This window comes from Pelodiscus sinensis, chromosome 3 (genome assembly GCF_049634645.1).
Source record: "Pelodiscus sinensis isolate JC-2024 chromosome 3, ASM4963464v1, whole genome shotgun sequence".
In the NCBI taxonomy this organism is placed as follows: Eukaryota; Metazoa; Chordata; order Testudines; family Trionychidae; genus Pelodiscus; species Pelodiscus sinensis.
The window spans coordinates 97,565,149-97,586,824 of record NC_134713.1 but is presented as its reverse complement, the minus strand read 5'-3'; the positions used below and the strand labels follow the sequence as shown (position 1 = coordinate 97,586,824).

Genomic DNA, 21,676 nt, shown 5'->3' with positions numbered 1-21,676 from the left:
CCCCTCCCCCTCTTGCTGCTTCTATAAAATAGAGGCAGCAAAGGGGGGGGGAAGACTGGGTACTTCAACGTGGCAGAGCCGCACAGCTGATCCCGTGCTCTGTGTGGCGCTGTCCCTTTGAAACACCGACTTGGCATTTCAAAGGGGCAGTGCTGCATGGAGCCTTGGATCAGCTGGGGGCTCCCTGTGGCATTTCCGCAGAACCTCGGAACAGCTGGGGACCCCCCCCCCAGCCTATTCCAGGCTCCAGTGTGGCATTTCTAAGTGCACAGAGCCTGGGGTCAGCTGAGGAGTCACCAGCTGATCCCGGGTTCCAGGGAAATGCCACATGGAGCCCAGGATCAGCTGGGGATTCCCAAGCTGATCCCAGGCTCCGTGTGGCATTTTAAAGCGGCAGCGCAGCATGGAGCACAGGATCAGTGGGGAACTCTGATGGGTGCTTCCGCTTTGAAATGCACAAGAGCCCCCAGGAGCTTTTGTGCATTTCAAAATGTAAGCGCCCTCATGGAGCCCGGAGTCAGCAGGACTTCCCGCTCGCCCCGTGTTGCATATGGCATACCAGCTTTGAAATGTACAAGAGTCCTTGTGGCGGGTTCGTCCTGAGCGTGAGCGTGCGGCCCCGAGTCCCAGGGCACCGCCCTGCGAGCCCACAGCCTTAGTCTTCCCGTGTGTCCTCACTGGGGTGCGAGCTCCTGGAGCCCCTACCTAGGGTATCCCCGCACGGGCGGGGGGGGTTAGGGGGACCCGGGCCCGCCCTCTCCCCCGGCTCCCAGCCTGGGGCCATAGTGGTTTGGGGTCACAACTCTTACCTGGCCGATGGGGTCCCACCCTGTAACACATCGGCCCACGGGCACCAAAAAGGCTCTACCCCGGGCTGCTTCCTAACCTCCCTGCTCCCGCATCCCCCAGCTCCTGATCTCACCTCCTGGTCGGGGTTGCTCCCGTGGATTGCTCCCGGAGTCCGACGAGGAGCCTCTGCCACCTGTGTCCGGGGGGGAAGGGGGGGAGAATCACCTCCCCGGCGTCCCTCTCCCTGCTCTGGCGGGGAGCTGATTTTTAAACCCGCCCCCCCCCGCTGGAGGGCACGCCGTCTTCGGATGCCCTGCCTTCAGCATGGCTGCCGACCCACTGCCAGGGCATCAGGGGCGAAGTCCCATCCTGACCCCCCTGGCTTGGGGCGCCTATTGTCACTGTGGTGCGCCCGGCGGCCCCACTTGCCGCGGCTTCCCTGCCTCCGCCGAGCTTGGTGGCGGAGGCCATGTCCTGCCCGGGGCCGGTCCGGGTAGCTCGGCCTGGCCTCCACCCTGGGGTCGGCGCGGCGGCCTCCCCAGTCCTAGTGCAACGGGGTCTGTTGTACATTTCAAAGGAGGAATGTGGAAGTGCCTATCGACTAGTCGATGGAAATTCCACCGACTACTTGACTAGTAAATTACTCGTTATTTAACATCCTTGGTCCCTATCTGTATTCCACTATCTGCTTTCCTTTCTCTCTGCTTCAGAGCATACCTGGTTGCATAGTAGAAGAGGAACTGGAGTGGTGTCAGTCTGCGTCACCCTTTATATCTCTCTTTGAAGCACAAGGAGAGCAAGGGCACATACACAGACCAAGAGGCACTGCTTGCAAGAATTCTCTGATTCTAGGTTCTTGTGGTGCAAGTGCACCCACAGTGGAATACAGATAAAGATTCCGCATCTTGAAGAACCACCAGTTCTGTTAAGTAATAATTTTCTCTTCTGAAGGTACATCTGTTCAGTTACTATTTGTACAGTAGGTATTTTTTCCCACTAACCCTGATAGTCTTGTCCTTCCACTTCATCTCTTTTGACTGGTGCTTGTGTTTACCTTGCTAACTAGCAAACAATACTATTTCGTTTTTGCATAGTACTTTTACTTGTCCATCTGAAAATGCTTTACAGAAGAAGGCAGTATCATTCCCACTTTTTAAAGACAAAACTACCCTTTGTCAATGACCAGATTTTTTTTTATCCAGAGATGGTGACATTCGTGATCTAGCTTTGTGTGAGAGAGAGTATGACTGTCAGTTGGCAGACAATGGAGTTGCAGTGCACATTCACCGCTGTACTTTCTCCATACTCACATCTTACCAAAGCCTGCTTCCAAACTCAGCCTGTCCACTAGCCTGTTTGTGGCCAGAGCAAATTGTCTCTCTTTGCGTTACACTAGATGTGCAGAAACCTCCTGAGTGGTTTGCTAGACATGGCACCGACAAGAGTCCTGCCATGGGACTTACACATTGAGAAGACTTTGTCTTCTGTTCATACCATGGGTGAAATTCACCCTGACTATTAGGATTATGGTTGTATCTGTCATGGAGATCATGGAAATTACAGATTCTGTGACATCCATGACTTCTGTAACGGGTGATGCATCTGGCCCTGGGGCTGCCCGAGCAGATAAGGCAGCCCTGAGGCCAGCTGTACCAGCTGCTTGCTGGAATAGTTTGGGTGCATGAGAGGGGGGGAGGGGGAGCTCAAGACTTGGGCAGAGGGCTGGGATGTGGGATGGTACCTATCTTGGGGGCTCCTCAGAAGTGGCTGCCATATCCCTGCAGCTACTAGGCAGAGAGGCTGGGGGCTCTCAAACCACTCCTTTCTGGAGGCACTCCCCCTGCAACTCCTATTGGCTACAGTTCATGGCCAATGAGAGCTACGGAGCCAGAGGACCCCCACCCAGACCTTCCCTCCACCTAGGCCTTTTCTTCCCCTAGAAACGTGTTGGCTGCTTCTGGGGAACAATCCGAAGCTGGCTATAGAGCCTGCTAGCCCAGCCAACCTCTCCCAGCTCCAGTAGGGGTTCCAGGTCCCTCCTCCCCCTCCCTCCCAGCAACTACAGCCCCGTCTAAAGTTTTAGTTGGGAGTATATAGCACAAGTCATGGACATGCTATGCACCATGAATTTTTATTTATTGCTCATGACCTGTCCATGTCTTTTACTAAAAGTATCCATGACTAAAATTGAACCTTCTTTATAGTTTCACTCCCTTTAAAGCGGAAGTGTGAATATTTTGATAAATAGATGAAAGATTATTGTAGCTTTTATCTAGGAACAAAGCCTGACAAACCTATTACAAAATACGGCAGCATGCTGGCTTACCAACACAAACTTCTGTGAATGCATTCCCTTGTTCCCACTCCACGCACTGATTCCTTAATGAATTCAAAGTAAAGATCAAGGTTTTTATCCTGATATTTAGGAGCCACAACGACTAGTCTGACTCCATCTACTAGCGAGAACTCATTCCTCACTTAATCAAGAATTCCTATGACAGCTACATTGCAGGACCCTGTAAACTTGGAGATAGAACTTTCTGAAAACTGGATTTAGAATGCAAACATTTTCCTGCAAGACACAGGACTGGCCTTAGGGCACGCTATTGCTAATTAACTCCATAGGTCATTTCTTTAGCCTGTCTTTCTTTCACTAATTTCTCCATGAACACAACACACCCATGCTATCTGTCTGTGTCTCTCTTTTACACACAGACATAATTCAAGCCTATACATCTATAACCTAATCCGAACCTACACTTATAAACTTAATCAGGCTATTTCTTCTGCAGGCTAGTCAGGAAAAAAGAGAGTGAAGTGGTTGTTTCTGTGTTTAAATACTTAGGCGTCACAGTTATGCTGTGGTGATGAGAGCTATGTAAGTACATAGATATAGGTAAGCGAGGATGTGACCATAAATTTAGTGAAATGTACACTCCCACCCACTCCTTCCAATGGTCCAGTTTTCGCTGTGTTTGTGTTATCACAGTTACAGATTGTCAGAAAGAAGATACCAAACAGGTATGATAGCCAGGTGTCCGGTTTTGAACTGCACAGTCCAGTATTTGAGCTTTCTGTTCGGGAAACAACTTGAGAAAATATAAATGTCCAGTATTTTCTAAATAAAATGTAATGTAGATTGTGATGTAATGTCAAGTATGTCTGGTATTTTTGCTGAAACCATCTGGCAACCCTACAAACAGGAGTGCACGTGGCCGTGTGACAGCAAGAGTAAGGTTACAGCATCGGGGGAGGGTCGTGTAAGAAAAAAGTTTTAGATCCCCTACAGCAAAACAATGCCAAAAGTTGGGGCTTTTCTCTGCCGCCTTGTTTAAGTGGCAGCAGGGAACGGAGTCTTCTGAGGGAAGTTTGTTGCTGCTAGAAGATAATATTGATAGTTGCAGATGGCAGAGACAGCTCACTCATAAAATGCTTTCTAGTTAGCTGATATTCTGCTGTACAAAATAATAAGCAAGATGAGATCTCTAGTGGGCTGAGATCTTACACACCATGTTTTCTTGTGAGGATGACAACATGAGATTTCAGCAGTGCTTGCAAAAGATGATCTCAAATACCTTCCATGTCTTTTGTCTGATTTTGGGCTGTTTGCTTTTAATTTATGTTTTGTTTATTTTATATAATTTCTTTTGCTTTATTTTCCTTTCATAAGTGTTTCAAAATCATCCTTGTAAAATTAAATGTATTAGGAAGTTGCTCAAATTCCCTTCCTAGTAGCATGACAAAAAATATACTATTCCTAAACATGATTTATCCTGGGCAATTTTATCACAGTTCAGGGTAACTTCACCTGTACTTCCTCTCCATGGGCCATTGAGGACACCCACTTTTAGTTAAAGTGCTGCCAGCCATTATCTCTCTTGGGTGGAAATGCATGTCCTGCTCCCATGCTCCTGACTGGGTTTATTTCCAGGCTGCACAGTTGTACTGGGATATTCCCAGCAAGCGTCTGTGCTGGGCTTTCTCTCCAGAGGCTCTAAACAGCTATAATTGCCCAGTTACAATGTATTACACAGACCTTTTAAAGCAACTTCTAGTAATCTTTACATGAAAGTGTCACAGAGAAAACATATTAAAAACAAAAAAAAACTCCAGGCATGCTGAACATAAGAATGTCATGTTGATAAATGTAAAGTAATGCAATAATCCCAACTATATATACAATATGATGGGGACTAATTTGGTTACAACTACTCGAGAGAGATCTTGGAGTCATTGTGGATAGTTCTCTGAAAACATCCATTCGATGTGCAGCGGCAATGAAAAAAGCAAATAGAATGTTAGGAGCCATTACAAAAGGGATAGAGAATAAGGCAGAAAATATCTTATTTCCTCTCTATAAAACCATGATATGCCCACATCTTGAATACTGCGTACAAATGTGGTCGTCTCATCTTAAAAAAGATATATTGGTATTGGAAAAGGTTCAGAAAAGGGCAACAAAAATGATTAGGGGTTTGGAATGAGTCCCATATAAAGATAAATTAAAAAGACTTTGGACTTTTCAGCTTAGAAAAGAGGAGACTAAGGGGGGCTATGACAGAGGTCTATAAAATCATGACTGGTATGGAAAAAGTGAATAAGAAAAAAATATTTACTTATTCCCACAATATAAGAATTAGGGGTCACCAAATGAAATTAATAGGCAGCAGGTTTAAAACAAACAAAAGGAAGTTTTTCTTCACTCAGCGCACAGGCAACCTGTAGAACTCCTTGCCAGAGGATGTGGTGAAGGCTAGGACTTTAAGGGGGATTCAAAAAAGAGCTAGACAGATTCATGGAGGTTAGGTCCATCAGCGGCCATTAGCCAGGTTGGGTAGGAATGGTATCCCTAGCCTCTGTTTCTCTGGAAGTGGGTGATAGGGGAGGGATCACATGAGGATTACCTGTTGTGAGCCCTCCTTCTGGGGCATCTGGTATTGGCCACTGTCAGCGGACAGGATATTGGGCTAGATGGACCTTTGGTCTGACCCAATACAGCCGTTCTTATGTCCTGTCCCATTTTTCATTATAGTCCTTTGATTGTCCTGGCCTGAAATAATCCATAACCTTTGCTTGTAATACAATAGATTCCAAAGATTCTTAATCTTTGTGCAGTGTTTTCAAGAGTAATGCAAGAAATTGTACCACTTGTCATACGCTTGCAGACATGAGTAGCAGTAATTAAAAAATACTTTAAATCTAGATCTTGCTGCAGTGTATCTTGATCTTAAACAAAAAATGCAAAATCACTCTAAAGTAAAGTGGGATTATCATAACACTGTACTTTTTTGTCTTGTTACAATTTTCCCTCTCTTTCTACTATCTTCTTCCCATTTAATGTTGTGCATGCAAGAAAGAGGTAATTTTTGGATATTGCATTTCAGTTCTTTCTTGCTGTAATATACTATAATAAAAAGAAAAAGTAAATGGATAGAGAATTGCTTTCAATCCCATTCACTCAAAGAAAACAAAACATTTGAAGCTTTTAAAAGAAAACCTCTCCCAGGTAATCATAGAGGAAAGCCGATTCTCTGTACATGCTAATAGTTTACATAATATATGTCATGAATAGCATCTGTAAAGAAGAGTCTGACTTACCTGGAGAGTGAGGAACAGGTTAGACAACTCTGGAGATGCACCTAAGGGAGGGGGCTTCAGACATTCATCCAATGAAATGCAGATAGGAATTTGAAACAGAGAGGTTCCCCTCTCCCCCTTCCTTTGTTTTTAGATCAGAGCACTTTTTGCCTAGGTAGCAGGAGAGAGTGCTCTCCCAGAATGGACTCCTTGAAATGTGTAAGTAGGGAAAAGTTTAGATAGTCCGTCAGGTTTTATTGTTTTCCTTGTTTGGGGATTTGGAAATCATGTCTGAGCTGGTTACTTGTTTTTCCTCTTTTGTAACTAAGGAATTACAGCCCATGGATTCTCCCGGAGTCTATTTCACTCCATGGCTTTTAACACCCAGTTGTTTACTATGCTTGCAACAGTAGTTTTGTTTTGATAATAAAAGTATTTTCTTTTTATTTTATTTTTGTGTCCTTAAACCTACGTGCTTGCGTTACCTGGGAAGAGCAGAGCCCCATTATTCTCGGTGGATTCCCTCTGTTTTTCCAACTCTAAGCAAAATATAGGTTGGGGGTAAGGAGAGAGCTTTGCCTCAGGAAGGGGATTCCAAGTGATCTCTTCCTTGCAAAAAGGTCTTTATATTTTTTTAAATTTACACTTGGTGGTGGCAGCAAACCGATCATCTCTCTTTTGGATCGCAGGGAAACTGAGACTGGACAAGTTTGTCTCTGGGAATTAGAGATAGGTTCTTACAGTTTATTTTGCTAGCTGGTCCCCATATCTACACTCAGAGTGCCAGGTAGGGTAATTGAGCCATGACAGACCATTTGACCCTTTCTTTTTTCTTTAAAATCAGTATATTTTGGCTGACTTGAGGAAGAAGTGAGGTGGGTGCAAGAAACAGATGGTGTATGTATAAGAGGTAGGGATGAATCAGTTATCTTAATGTACTGCATTTTTTACTCCACAAGGAGCACAAGAGAACCATTTGATTTCATAAGCAACCTCATAAATGTGAGCTGCAGTTAATGACTTTTGTGGTTGATTTTTGTTTTGTCTTGACTTTGCTTTAAGTTTGGAAAAGTGAAGGTGGGGATGCATCAGCTTAGGCACTTAATTTATTTTTGTGTGTGCTTTTATTTGGGTGCATAGGTGCCTGGAAGGACTGAGGCCCCATTCCAAAAGCATGTACACACGTACTTTACTATATTCATGTGAGCAGAGTTCTGCATTTACAGAACTGTTGGCTGGGTCAAGATCTATGTTTACATTGTAATTTATGTGGGAATACTTAGGGATTTGATAAATCAAAAACGTGCAAGTTACAATATTATTAGTTTTTTCTACAATCTTAAATCATCACAGGCAAATAGATCGTGTGCTTGTACAAGGCTTAAAATGAGGTTTTTGCATTATCTCCTGTGAGACATTCTCTCCTTTTTTGGTTAGTGAAATAAAGTTCTCCTTTTAAAAAAAACTGCTGTAAAGAGAAACCACTTCCTGCTGATTATGTACAGAAAATTCAGCTGTGATAACTAAAAAGGGACAATCCCCCCTGTTCTTTATTTCCGTCTTAGAATGCATAGTCTGTCAAACAACAACTGGTGGAAAAGAAGAACATAGGTAGTCCACTTTTGTAACTATATGGCTTACGTTTCTCTTTTTATTGCTTTTTGCAGATATTGCAGTGGTAGAGATGAGTGATGCTTTCCGTCAGCCTTCCTTGTTCTACCATCTGGGAGTCAGAGAGAGCTTCAGTATGGCTAACAACATTATCCTCTATTGTGATACAAATGCAGACTCTCTGCAGTCGTTGAAGGTAATTCAAGAAAATGTTATACGTTTGCATATCTCTAGATGCAGCCCTGCACAGCTACAAAATTTATATCTGCATCCACATCCATATCTGCAAAAATGAGCCACAGATATCCAAAGCCGCAAATGTGGATACCCACAGATATAAAGTGGATATCTACAAATTTGCAGTGTTCTGTATACAAATTTTGTATCTGAATCTGCAAAAATGAGTCACGGATATTTGCATCCATGGATGTAGATACGTGTGGGTATAAGGCCTATATCTGTGGATTTTTAGGGCTCTACATATCTCTATACATAGATTACTGATGGTAATGCAGAGACCACGCAAGAGTTCTGAAAAGAGCTACAAGAATGATTAGAAATTTGGAAAACATGCACACAGTGACATAAGAACGGCCATACTGGGTCAGACCAACAGGCCATCTTGCATAGTGTCCTCTCTGCTGACAGTGGCCAATACCAGATACCACAGAGGGAGGGAACACAACAGGTAATCCTCATGTGATCCCTCCCCAGTCTCCAGCTCCTTGCGTTGCTTCTCTGTTCCTTTTGGCTCTCTGAGCACTGCCAGTCTGCTGCTCAACACAGGGTCTGCACTCCTTGGGCTGTGTGTGCCTGGCTCTGTTGCTCTAAAACTGCCCCTCAGCACAGCTTGCACTCCTTGGGCTGTGTGCCTGGCTCTATTGCTGCAGGACTGCCCCTCCACACAACTTGCTCCTCTTAGCTGTCTCTCAGCTCTCTCCTTGCTCAGAGAGACCCAGAAAAATCCCAGCTCACAGGGAGGACGGGGCCAGGCCTCTTATTTTCCTCACTGGCTTGTCCAACCTGTCAATCAGGCCGAGCTGGAGTGTTGACTGCTTTCCATTGTCTCTGGGATCTGTCAGTCTGAGGGTCCTGATTTCTCATGGACCCTAACCCTTTTGATACTGGGAGCTGGCGAACCAAAATCTCCCACAGAGTTTTAGTAAGGGGCTAACTGTCCCCTTACAATCACTTGTAGTCCTTAAATCTTCTTGAGATGCCCTTTTTAAAAAAGCTGTTCCACATTAGCCATAAATTCTCGGTTTGATTCAGGGATTACTGGGTGAGGTTGAATGGCCTCCATTTTGCATGATGGATTCCTGGATGATCACCGTGGTCTCTTTTGGTCTTAAAGTCGATGAAACTATGGAGCACATCCTGATTTCCATGTTATATCTTGCCAAGCAACCATCTGTACTTGCCTTGGAGATTAAGGAAAACCGCCAATTAGAATTTAGAAAAGTAAAATCTCTTTGAGAGAGCAACGAGTGGCCAGTCTGTATTAGGAACTCTGGAAAAAACATGGCAGCTGCCTCCACACCAGTTCTTGCAATTTTAAAGATGCATTGTACAGAAAATAAAAGCATCACTGATGTTATATCACATGATACATCACTGATAAGCCTGAAGCAGAGTTGTTTGGGCAGAGTGTGAAACTGGAAAATTTTTCCAAAGGCTATTTTTAAAAATCTAAATCTAGATTTATGGCAGTCTTTGCAGGCTTGTGAGAAAGCATAGAGGCCAAATCAGAGATCATAAGGAATGGGGTGTAAATTAAACATTGGTAAATAGGCCTACGAGACTCTAAGTTGGGGCAATTTGCACATTGCTGAGACAGATGAAAAAGTAAATCACAGCCATACAGATTTACCTCTTGATCTCTATGACCAAAAGAAGATTCCTTGCAGTGGACCGTGTTGAAGGAAAGTTCCAGGCCATGTACATAGTTATTGGAGAATTCTTACTGTATGCCTTTTTAACTAGAATTGAGACTTGTATTGGAAGACTATCATGTGATGGACTGTCATAGTGAAGTCTGATTAGATATAAAGTGAGGGTTGTAACCATGGGTGTTGGGGGAAAGCCCAGCTGGGGAAGGCAAGCCTCAGACCCTAGGGAAGCTTACCCGAGGCAAGCTACTTCCAGCCCAGGCCTCCCCTGTGGCTACATGTAGAACTACGGCTGTTGTGCCATGCTGTGGCCTCGTCCCTCTCCAGCGGCCAAGGGGAGAGCTGGGGTTGCCGCATCGTGGCCCTGGTCCTCTTTGGTGGTAGGGGGAGGGGAAGAGCCAGGGCTGCTGCAGCCCTGTTCCTTTTCAGTGGCAGGATGGAGGAGAGCTGAGGCTGCTGTGGCTCTCCTTGGTGGCAGGGGAGGAGAGCCGGGGCTGTCGCACCACAACCTTAGCCTTAGACCATTCTTAGCAGCCCATCACAGAGCTGGCTTACAGGTGGGCATCCTGTACAAAATCCTAGGGTTGCCAGATGGTTTCAACAAAAGACCAGACACGCTTGACATTACATCACAGTCTACATTACATCTTATTTAGAAAATACCAGGCATTTATATTTTCTCATTTATATCGTCTCAATTTGTTACCTGAACAGAAAGCTCAAATACTGGACTGTCTGGTTCAAAACCGGACACCTGGCAACCCTATACACTGTATGTACATTCCCTATGGCTCTCCTATGCTCCAGCTTTGTATCCTGATGCATTAACAAGGGAGCAGGAATGTAGTATAGCTTAGAGTGAGGTTGACTCTAGAAAAGCCTCCTTTTGCTCAGTTCTGATTTGTAGGGGAAGGGCCAATAGTTTTCCTGTCTAGCTGTAGCTGTAACTGCCACTGGGGACCTCTGGAGCTTAGTGTAGTCCCTGCTGCTTGAGCTAAAAGCCAGCTGGCTCTCAGCCTAGGCTGTAAATGGTCTAAGTACCACTATATGGGGCAGTGAACCACACTAGGTGTGTAGGTTACATAGACATTACTAAAGAGAAGCATGTGAGCCAGCTGTGGAGAGTGGGGCTGCCTTCTGCTTGGGTGTATACTTTGGATTACATGCAAGCACAGTTCTCCTTGTTTCTGGCTAGAGTAGGGTTTGGCTCTAGTTTTGTCAGTTTATTTGCAGTTTGGCCCTGCTTCATGAGTTAAGTCTCATGTGACTCGGTCTCTTTCCTCTTCCACTATTATCTCAGCCAGTTGGACTGTTGAGCAGGCTCTGGATTTCATTAGTTTGTACACTTGTGTCTGCTCCTGCCATTTTCATCCAGTGGCATGCTCTTTGACAGTACTAAAAAGAAGAGGAAGGGAGATCTTGACATGGTTTTCTTTTAAAAGTTTCAGCCTGTGCTCAAAAGGTTGGATGGAATAAAGCAGTGGTTTTAAAACTTTTTTTTTTCTTGTGACCCAGTTTGGAAAAATTCTTTATGCCCATTTGGGGTCAGGAAGGAATTTTCCTCCAGGGTAGATTGGCAGAGGCCCTGGAGGTTTTTCGCCTTACTCTGTAGCATTGGGTACAGATTGCATCTGGAGGATTCTCTGCACCTTGGGGTCTTCAAACTATTTGAAGGCTTCAATATCTGAGATATAGGTGAGATGATTATTCTAGGAGTGGGTGAGTGAGATTCTGTGGCCTGCATTGTGCAGGGGGTCAGACTAGATGATCGTGATGGTCCCTTCTGACCTTGGAGTCTATGAGTCTGGGTAATTATATCTTTTTAGAGCCCACCCCCTTTTCCTGCGGAGCTCCTCCTGCCACTGCAGAGCTTCCTGAGTGACTGATGAGGAACTTCCCAGCAGTACTGGGGTGTTCTCTCATCCGCCCCCCCCACACACAGAGCTCCTCGTGGGGCTGCCAGGGAGCTCCCCAGCAGCTCCCCCTTCCTCCTGTCCTGGAGGTCTGTGTTCCAACCCAGTGTCCCATCGCCTGTGACCCAGTACTGAGTTGTAACCCTAAGTTTGGGAATCATTGGAATAAAGGAAGGGTAAGAAATGCAGTAGGGGACCTTGGAGGATTTTCCTTGTTATATTTTCTTTCTAGGGAGTGGTCCCATCAAGCTGATTTCTAGATGTTCTTGCCATGTATTCTATATAGCATGCACACAAAAAGAAAATATAATTGGTTCCAATATTTGCTACAGCTTTTTGGAGAAGAGCAGTCACTTTTTCTTCTCTGTGGAATCCATATTGGTTGATTTACACATGGCTACAGAGCAGGTGTATTTGGTAGTAATTTTAGCACCTCTGTTAGTAAGTTCATAAGCACCACCTTCTCAAAAAAAATAGTCTGCTTCAAAAATTTGCATAATATGCAATATTGGAGCCACTTCATATGAATGCCAAAGGAACTGACTTTTTTTACATTAATAAAGTACGGAAAATAATAACCCAAATGATTTTTACATGAATGTGATTTGTGCGTGCAGGGAAAGGAGAACAAAGTTTTAGTTGAGAATACACCCTTCCAGTTAACACACAAGAGCACAAAAAATTAGCATAATAAAAAATTGCCACTCCATCCCTTAAAACATGTTTCAGCTGTTTGAATAATCACTGTAATACTTGTGAATATGTGTGTTGCACCTTATTGAATAATCACTGTAATACTTGTGAATACGTGTGTTGCACCTTATTACCCTTAAGTTTCAATTAGTCTCATTTCACATATTGTACATTATGAAATGGTGGGTAGTACTACTGATTTTCTCTAGAAATAGAACCATATTATGACTTGCAATGACTCCTTTCATGGAGAAAGTAATGATGCTAAACTATGTGTCTCTTCAACACACTGAGTTGCTTTTGTACTATGAAATAGTGATGTAAAATCCCATTTAAGTAGTTAACCAGTCAGCCCAGCCAGAGCAGCCCCTCTCTGCAGTGGAGTCTGCAGGGCTGGAGCAGTCCTCCGCCCACGGCGGACGGGGAACTGCTCCAGCTCTCACCGGTGGACTAGGTAACCTTTCACATTCCTACTACGAATACCGATGGAAAGTTCATGTCATTAAATCTTCTGCAGAAATGGTCCTACATTGGCATTTTGTTTAATATATTTTTATGTTCCTTACCAACTGTTGACTTCTGCAGATATATTCATAGAAGATATATTTGGAATAATACTGCCTCTGTTGCATTTTCATGCTGCTGGAGTTCTGGAACTCCACTAACATTTCATAGCCAGTGAGTACAAAACCCCACTGTAAACTTGGATGAAGCTACCCCGCCCACTCACAAAGGCCATGTCTAACTGCCTCATAGTTTGGACTATGGGCGTGTGAATAGCAGTGCACACCAAAGTGCCCCAGTGTTACTTCTCTGTGTGGACACAGGATTCATGAACAAAAAGGTTCCTAGTTCTCATTAAAGAGGTCTATGTTACACACAAACTAGGAGCCTTTTAGTCTGTACCCATAGTGACCTTAGGAGGGGAGTTACAGTGTAAGTCCTTGGATGTACACAGCTGTTCACACCACCACTGTCCAACCTGCAGCCTTAGATCTGTGAATAAAACTAACATTTTGAACTTTCTTCTTGTGTTAACTACTGGATGACACAGCCCTCTATAAGCTAATATCTAGCCTGCTTTATTATTAAATGTAAGCGCTACCTTACTATATTATTTGTTTTAATTACTTGAACATAGTGTTCAGATTCTCAACATTGCTGTTAAAACTACCAGAGAATGACTTACTCCCTGAGCTCAGAAGTCAGTATTCATAACCTGTCACACAAGTTAGTGGTTGTCAGAAAGTTTCATAAAAGCTCATTTTGATTACAAGTTTTATTTAAAATATCATTTCTAGTTTATAGTGAGAAATATTTGTCTACTATGCAAGTTTAACTACTCTGCTGAGGAAGACTCTGCCTAAGAGCAGCCTCTTTCATGGAAAGTTTCTGTGGCTTACCCTTCTTTCTTTCACTCCCCCCCCCCCCCCTCCCCCGGCCGCTTTTTCAGCACAAGAATGTAGTGGTAGTTGCCATCAAAATAAAAATGTAAAATGACAAAATACCTGTTTGGGGTTTGAGCTCAATTTTATTTCTCCTTTTTCTGTCACCTCATTGTCCAATGTACCGTATAAGTAATCCGTAACAGTGGGAACTTCAAGAGCAAGGATGCTTAGTTATTGACTCAGTGAGAATTAGACACCTTACTCCTCTAAGCACTTCTGAAAACCTCATTCATAATAATGTCAAGGGTCTGATCTTACAAGTCCTCCTTAAAAGTCTCAGATGGGTATCTGAGTTAGTCTGTAAAACCCATTTCTTCAGATGAGCTTGTGTGGAGGAAAAAAAGGCAGGGCTCCCATTAAAATTCACAGGAGTCAACATGCATAAGGCTTATAGGACTAGACCATGCGTGTCCATTCCCCCCCAATGGACCTGATCCAAATCCATTGTAATCAATGAAAAGATTCTCCTTGACTTCAATGGTTTTTTAATCCCGCTCAGTAGCCTTGCCTAATAAATATAAATGCTAAGAGGCATTATCAAGTGTCCATCAAATCTCTTAGGGTATGTCTACACTACAAAGTTAGTTCGAACTAACAGATGTTAGTTCGAACTAACTTTCATAGGTGCTACACTAGCGCTCCGTTAGTTCGAATTTAATTTGAACTAGCGGAGCGCTTAGTTCGAACTAGGAAAACCTCATTTTACGAGGATTAAGCCTAGTTCGAACTAGCTAGTTCGAATTAAGGGGTGTGTAGCCCTTTAGTTCGAACTAGTGGGAGGCTAGCCCTTCCCAGGTTCCCCCTGGTGGCCTCTCTGGGCACAACCAGGGAAACTCTTCTGCCCCCCTCCCGGCCCCAGAGCCCTTAAAGGGGCACGGGCTGGCTACAGTGCCCATGCCAGGTGCAATCCTGCCAGCACCCAGCCAGCAGACCCTGCACCTGGCACGGATCAAGCCACCCACCCGATGCCCCCCAGCCCTCCCCCTTTTCCCGGAACCAGGCTGGCGGCTCCCGGGAGCTTGCCCGGGACCGCAAGAGGCGGGCACCCACCTGGGCTAGTGCAGACATCGTGGACCTCGTCCACGATCTCCGCACTAGGCACAGGAAAGTGGCCATCTAGGGCAGGATAGCTGCCAGCCTGGCCACCCAGAAGCAGGTGTGCAAGAGAAACAAGGGGGTCCACTGAGACTCCCGACCCTGAGCCCTGAGCTTACAATGGCCGTCCTGGGTCAGACCAAAGGTCCATCTAGCCCAGTAGCCTGTCTGCCGACAGCGGCCAACACTAGGGACCCTGGAGGGGATGGACCGAAGACAGTGACCAAGCCATTTGTCTCGTGCCATCCCTCTCCAGCCTTCCACAAACCTTGGGCAGGGACACCAATCCTACCCCCTGGCTAATACCACTCCATGGACCCAGCCTCCATGACTTGATCTCACTTCCCTTTAAACTCTGTTCTAGTTGTAGCCTTCACAGCCTCCTGCAGCAAGGAGTTCCAGAGGTTGACTCTTTGCTTTGTGAAGAACAACTTTCTCTTACTAGTTTGAAGCCTGCTACCCATTCCTTTCCTTTGGTGTCCTCTAGTCCTTCTTCATGGGAACTCATGAAGAACTTTTCTGTATGCACCCTCTCCACCGCACTCATGCTTTTAGAGACCTCTATCCTGTCCCCCCTCCGTCTCCTCTTTTCTAAGCTGAGAAGTCCCAGTCTCTTTAGCCTCTCTTCATATGGGACCTGTTCCCAACCCCTGATCATTTTAGTTGACCCTCCCCTCTCCCAGCCTCTCTCTTCCCCTCTCCCACCTCCTTTTCCCAGTCTCCCCGAGTTTTGTTCAATAAAGACGGATTCCATTTTGGAAGACATGTTATCTTTATTTTGTACATCAAGAAGAGGGGCTAGGGAAGGGTAAGTGGAAGGAGGTGAGGGAGGAATGGGGCACGAGCCCCCGATGGGGAGGACTGGGCTGGCTCTGTGGGCTTCTGGGGGTGGAAGCTCTCCTGCAGCCCCCCAATTGCCCCCTCTCCCCAGATGGCAGCCTGCGGCAAGTGCAGCTGGGCTGATGGCCGAGTGCTGTGATGTGCCCAGTGTGGGTACTCCTGGCACTCCAAGCCAGGACTGCTTTGCAAGCGGGGCACCCCTGAGAACTGTCTGTCCGGGGTGGGGGTCGGGACACTTTAAGCACAGCCCTCGGCTAGCCTGAGACAGCATCTCCACGCTCTAAGTCCTCCTCTGATGCCCTGCCGGCACTGCTTCCGGCCATCCTTAACCCCGCTTCAGGGTCCACTTAATGTGGACATGATAGTTCGAATTAGCAAAACGCTAATTCGAACTAGTTTTTTAGTCTGGATCCGTTAGTTCGAATTAACTAATTCGAACTATGTTAGTTCGAATTAACGTTGTAGTGTAGACATACTCTTAGCTATTTCTGATCAAGTTCTGTTATGATTGCCCTCTCAGAATCTTTGCATTGATTTCAGTAGGGCCTGGTTTAGGCCCTCGTGAAGTTACAGAATCTCCTGATAATTGATATGTCCGTGGTGGAACAAATGGTGGCAAGAGTCTTTAGGTGTATGTTTGGTGCATTTTAAGCCAGTAGGAATAAATGAAAGTGCCACTACCAAAGACCCACATCTCGCCTGCCCATCTCCACCACAGCAGTACTTAATGATTTAATCCAGGAGTAATTGTACTCTTAGGGCTTGTCTATATGATGCATTAGTCCACACCAGTGGGGTGTAAATGTTAGTGCATACTAGTGTTGAATGCTAAATGGCGCATGTTGTCCCTGCACACCTACAGTAAAGCTTCCTCGGGTGTGTTAGTACTGTTTGAAATGACAATATATTATGTTAACACACACTAGTGAGTGTTTAGTTAACACCAGCAGGGTCCACATGGGTCTGGTGTACAATACTCTAATATGCTCTCTGGTGTGGACTAATGCATTCTGTACACAAGCCCTTTTGTTTCTTAAGTTGGTTAGATAGGACTTTGTTACTGCTTTTTATTTGTTTTTAAATTCAAAAGCAGGGCTTCCTGTGGACTTCAGGAGAAATCCTGAGTACAGTGGTGAGCCCCATTCCCTAGCTTCTTTGGTTCCTGGATTGGAAAACAGCTATGAAAGTGTGTATGTGATTCCGGAGGGATTCCTGTGCAGTTCCCCTCCCTTTTGCATTTTCATCCCTCAGCTGGTGAAAGAGGGGAGATGCATGAGCACAGATTTAGTATAATTATGGGGGTATTTTGCGTCATTTTCCCCATATTTTTAAATTTAGGGTTTTTTTTAATTTAAAAATGTTGTGGGGGAGTAGGCATTCAATATCATCTCTAAAATAATTACTCAAATTTTGGGAAAGCAGCCTGCAACTTGCAGCTCAAACTAGGGATGTGAAAGTGTAACTATGTATGTGGTTAACTGATAAACCTGGGCTCATTGGTTAATGTGCACAGTTACATGCAGGCTCCTGGTATGCGAAGAGAGCTGACTTCAAAGCTGAATACCGGCATGCACTGGCTCCCTGGGAGCCTTTTCCCCCTCTCCCGGCACTGCCAGGGGGGAGCCATTACGCACAGGGAGATGGCTTAAAATCTGGCTTCCTGCATTCACCAGCTCACATGTAACCGTGTAACTGCTGAAAATTCCAGCAGTTACATAATAAAGTAATTAAATGTTTTTAACATCCCTATCTCAAACAAGCATCCACAAAAAAACAGCAAATAAAATCCAGCAGCAGGTCAGGCTGGATAAACTGGCTAGGTGGCAGTGATATAGTAGCAGGAGATATGTACAGATACAGTCTATTCCTGACTTCCGATCCCCACTGGAAGTAACTGCCTAAAGCAAAACCTTACAAGAATAAAAATGGCTGCTATGTCTTTGTTGTTTTATAGGTGCAGCGTGAGAGGTAAAGGCCATTGTTTGGATACTTCCTCTGTTTTTAATGTGGAGATGAATAAGTGCACTGCTACTCCAGGAAGCATGTGTAGACTGCGGTGCTGGATAGGCGCTGCTAATTCTGCTTCGTTTGAAGTCAGTAACAGGAAGACTTCCTATAGAAGCAGGATCAGGCTTCAAAAGTAGTTTGGCAAGCAAGACTACTCAATGAGGCATGCAGGAAGAAGCTTTGAATATATAATCCATAGTGGGTTGCCGTGTCAAAACCATATCTGCTCTTGGATCACTATGTTAAAAATACTATAAAACCTCAAATTTACCCTGCGAATTTTTCACATACCCCTTTTTGCCTGAGACATATTAGTACAAATGAAATTTCAGGCCACTCGAGCAGTACGTGGTCAGACTAGCTCTCAGCTATTCATGCTACCGAAACAGTTTGGGAATACTGTCAAAAATATTTGAAATACCATTTACATTTTTTTTCAGTCTCTCTCACAGATAGTATTGAAATGATATCTGTTGAGTATTAATGTCTCACAAATCACCATAGCATTCATCCTTGGGGGAAGGGAAAAAGATGACTAGTGTACTTTGCACTTTGATGAAGAAAATGTAAGCTAATTCTACAGTTTCAGTCATGGGCAGTCGGTGAAGGCAGGGCTGGGCCAGCCCCACCTCCAGGCCCCACCCCTTCTGCCAGGCCCTGCCCATTCCCCACCCCCGGAGGTGAGGTGGTGGGCCACATGTGCTCCCCACTTCCAGCCATGGGGCGGGGAGCAGAGCAGGTGTGTGCTCGCTGCAGCATCCCCAGTCACGCAGCCTGGCCAAGCCCAGCCCAACCTTGGGGGAGGGAGGAGGCAGGGCATGCTGTGCCACACAGTGTGGCCCCACTCTCCCTAACCACGGACCATGGGGGGAAGGAGGAGGGTGTGCTGCACCGAGCTGCCCAGCCTCTCCAGCAGTGGGAGGGCGGGGGCTGGGGGTAGCAACACTCTGCCCCCAGAACACTTACAGCAGGCATTCTGGGGACAGAGTGTGGGTAGGGCTATCCCTAGCGGTTTGGGAAGGCAGAGCCTTCCCCCGCCTTACATACCTGAGGCCCATGGTTCCAGTGATTTGTTAATATATAAATACTCAATGGCTCTGCAGAGCTGATGCTTATTCTCTACAGCAAATTCACAGAATGAAAATATAGGAGCTACTCTTTACCCTCCAGGTCTTCTGTAAATGTTTATCGGTATGCAACAGCATTAAACGTAAATATTCTAAAAGTTGTTCAAGCTCTGTTTTTAATATATATATTTTTTTATTTTTACAGGAAATTATTTGCCAGAAGAATAATGTAAGTAGGAGTTTTTTTAATTTAATTAAAATTTTGATTTCTGCCCCACTTAACATTATTTAGACTGTCCTGTTTTCTTCCTGGATCATTTAATATTGTCCTTTGTGTTTCCTATTATAATTATTTACATCTTTGTTAAACTGCAATTCCAAATGCATGCACTCCCTGCAGCAAACCATATACATCATTTCATAAACCTGTTGCTAGGTAGCATGCTCACCTCTCTCTCTTTTCTTTACCCTTTCTCTCAGTCTCTCTCTCATTTTATTTCACACACGCCCTTTTTCTGTGATGCAATGTTTTTGTTTGCTTTTCTTTGTCTCTTCCCCCTAATTTCTTCTTTCTGTCTTTGGGTTTTCTTCTCCAGACCTGGTTTAAGCACCTGCAGTATTGTTCTTCTTTGTGTAAAAACTGTATGCAGTATGTGCACAATTCCACACGCATTGTGTGTGTCCCTGTCTCACATATATAACCCACACATCTAGTGGGGGTGGTTCACTGTCCCTTGTAGTAGCACTTATTCTTATCTCTCGCTATAAGTGGGCTGAGTGAGCTCTACAACCTAAGCTGAGAGCCAGCTGGCTTTATAGCTCAAGCGGTAGAGGCCCCTTCACGGAGGTCCCAGGTTTGAATCTGCCTGGTGGCGCTTACACATGTTTCAATTCACTCAACTACCAGCCACTTGCTATGTGCATTCCTACGCAAAGACTGGGACTTTCACTTTATCTTTTCACAGGACATATATGTTACAATTACAGAGCACCTTGTAGTGACTCTTGCTTCCTACAACAGCAGTTGACATTATCTGGAACTGTTGTTGCAGAGTAAAAGATTGTTCTCTGCTGCCATGGATACATCAGCACAGACCTGCCATGGGTGGGCCAGGTCTGATTTATCTGATGTTGCTCAGTACAGGTTGAACCTTATAATCTAGTCTTCCCTCATTCGGCAATATGCATAGACCGGCATCTGTGGGTGCTGCGGGACTGGAGCACTCATGGGGAAAAGCTGGGGTCCCCGCACTCAGAAATTCCTCCTTTGCTCTCCCAGAGCTTCTGGAGTGCCACAAATAGCTAGTCTGAGGCATTCAAGCTTGGTGAGGGAGGGGGAGAAGTGGGGACCGAGGGATTCTTGGGGTAAGAGGTGGGGCGGCTCTAGAGGCCCATGGCGGGGGACTAGGAGCACAGCCCTGCAGCTGGGAGTGAGGACCAGGAGTGCAGCCATGGGTTTCTGCTGTGGGGCTTTGCTCCTGGCCCCTCACTGTGAGGCTCCACAGTCGCTCTGTCCGCTCTCTATCAGTGCTGCTGACCCCTCTGCTGCTGTTGGATCAGAGCCCTGCAGCTGGCAGGAGCAGAAGATCTGGCATTGAACTCCCGTGGTCTGGCAGATTTCCTGGTTCAGGACTCAAGGATGCTAGACTAGGGAGATACACCCTATACAAAGCTGTGAACAGACTTGCTTGCCCTGTGGCATTGCCAGATGAATAATGTGTGTAGTAGGTGGACAATAGTTAGTATGGGCAACAAGCTAAACTGATCATATGCTAATTTTACAATACTAAATTCATTATATAGACTCATAGACTCATAGACTCATATACTTTAAGGTCAGAAGGGACCATTATGATCATCTAGTCTGACCCCCTGCACAGTGCAGGCCACAGAATCTCGCCCACCCCTCTTAGAATAATCTTCTCACCTATGTCTCAGATATTGAAGCCTTCCAATACTTTGAAGGCCCCAACATGCAGAGAGTCCTTCAGCTGTGATCTATGCCCAATGCTACAGAGGAAGGCGAAAAACCTCCAGGGCCTCTGCCAATCTACCCTGGAGGAAAATTCCTTCCTGACCCCAAATATGGCGATCAGCTAAACCCTGAGCATGTGGGCAAGACTCACCAGCCAGACACCCAGAAAGTTCCCTATAGCAACTCCTATCATCCCTCCATTGACCTATTTCCAACTGGAAATGAATGGTCAATTAGTTACCAAGATCATGTTATTTCATCCAACCATCCCCTTATAGAATCGGAACTGGAAGAGACCTCAGAAGGTCGTCAAGACCAGCCCTCCGCTCTAGGCAGGACCAATCCCATCTAAATCAACCCGGCCAGGGCTTTGTCAAGCCGAGACTTAAACACCTCTAGGGATGGAGACTCCACTACTTCCCTAGGTAACCCATTCCAATGCTTCACTACCCTCCTAGTAAAATAGTTTTTCCTAATATCCAATCTGGACCTCTCCCACCACAACTTGAGACCATTGCTCCTTGTTCTGCCATCTGTCACTACTGAGAACAGCCTCTCTCCATCCTCTTTGGAACCTCCCTTCAGGAAGTTGAAGGCTGCTATCAAGTCCCCCCTCACTCTTCGCTTCTGCAGACTAAACAGACCCAAGTCCCTCAGCCTCTCCTCGTAGGTCATATGCTCCAGACCCCTAATCATTTTGGTTGCCCTCCGCTGGACCCTCTCCAATGCGTCCGCATCCTTTTTGTAGTGGGGGGCCCAGAACTGGACACAG

General features: G+C 45.4%; 1 protein-coding gene across 3 annotated transcripts in view; it reads left to right on the top strand.

The window, feature by feature from the left end:
- Positions 1-21,676, top strand: part of MAP3K5 (mitogen-activated protein kinase kinase kinase 5) — a 160,749-nt gene that overhangs the window by 48,720 nt on the left and 90,353 nt on the right. For all 3 annotated transcript variants that reach the window (XM_075924257.1, XM_014580354.3, XM_075924258.1), the window contains exons 2-3: positions 8,034-8,173; positions 19,135-19,158. In XM_075924257.1, coding sequence (XP_075780372.1) covers positions 8,034-8,173; positions 19,135-19,158 — 164 coding nt within the window. The remainder of the gene's footprint in view (positions 1-8,033; positions 8,174-19,134; positions 19,159-21,676) is intronic.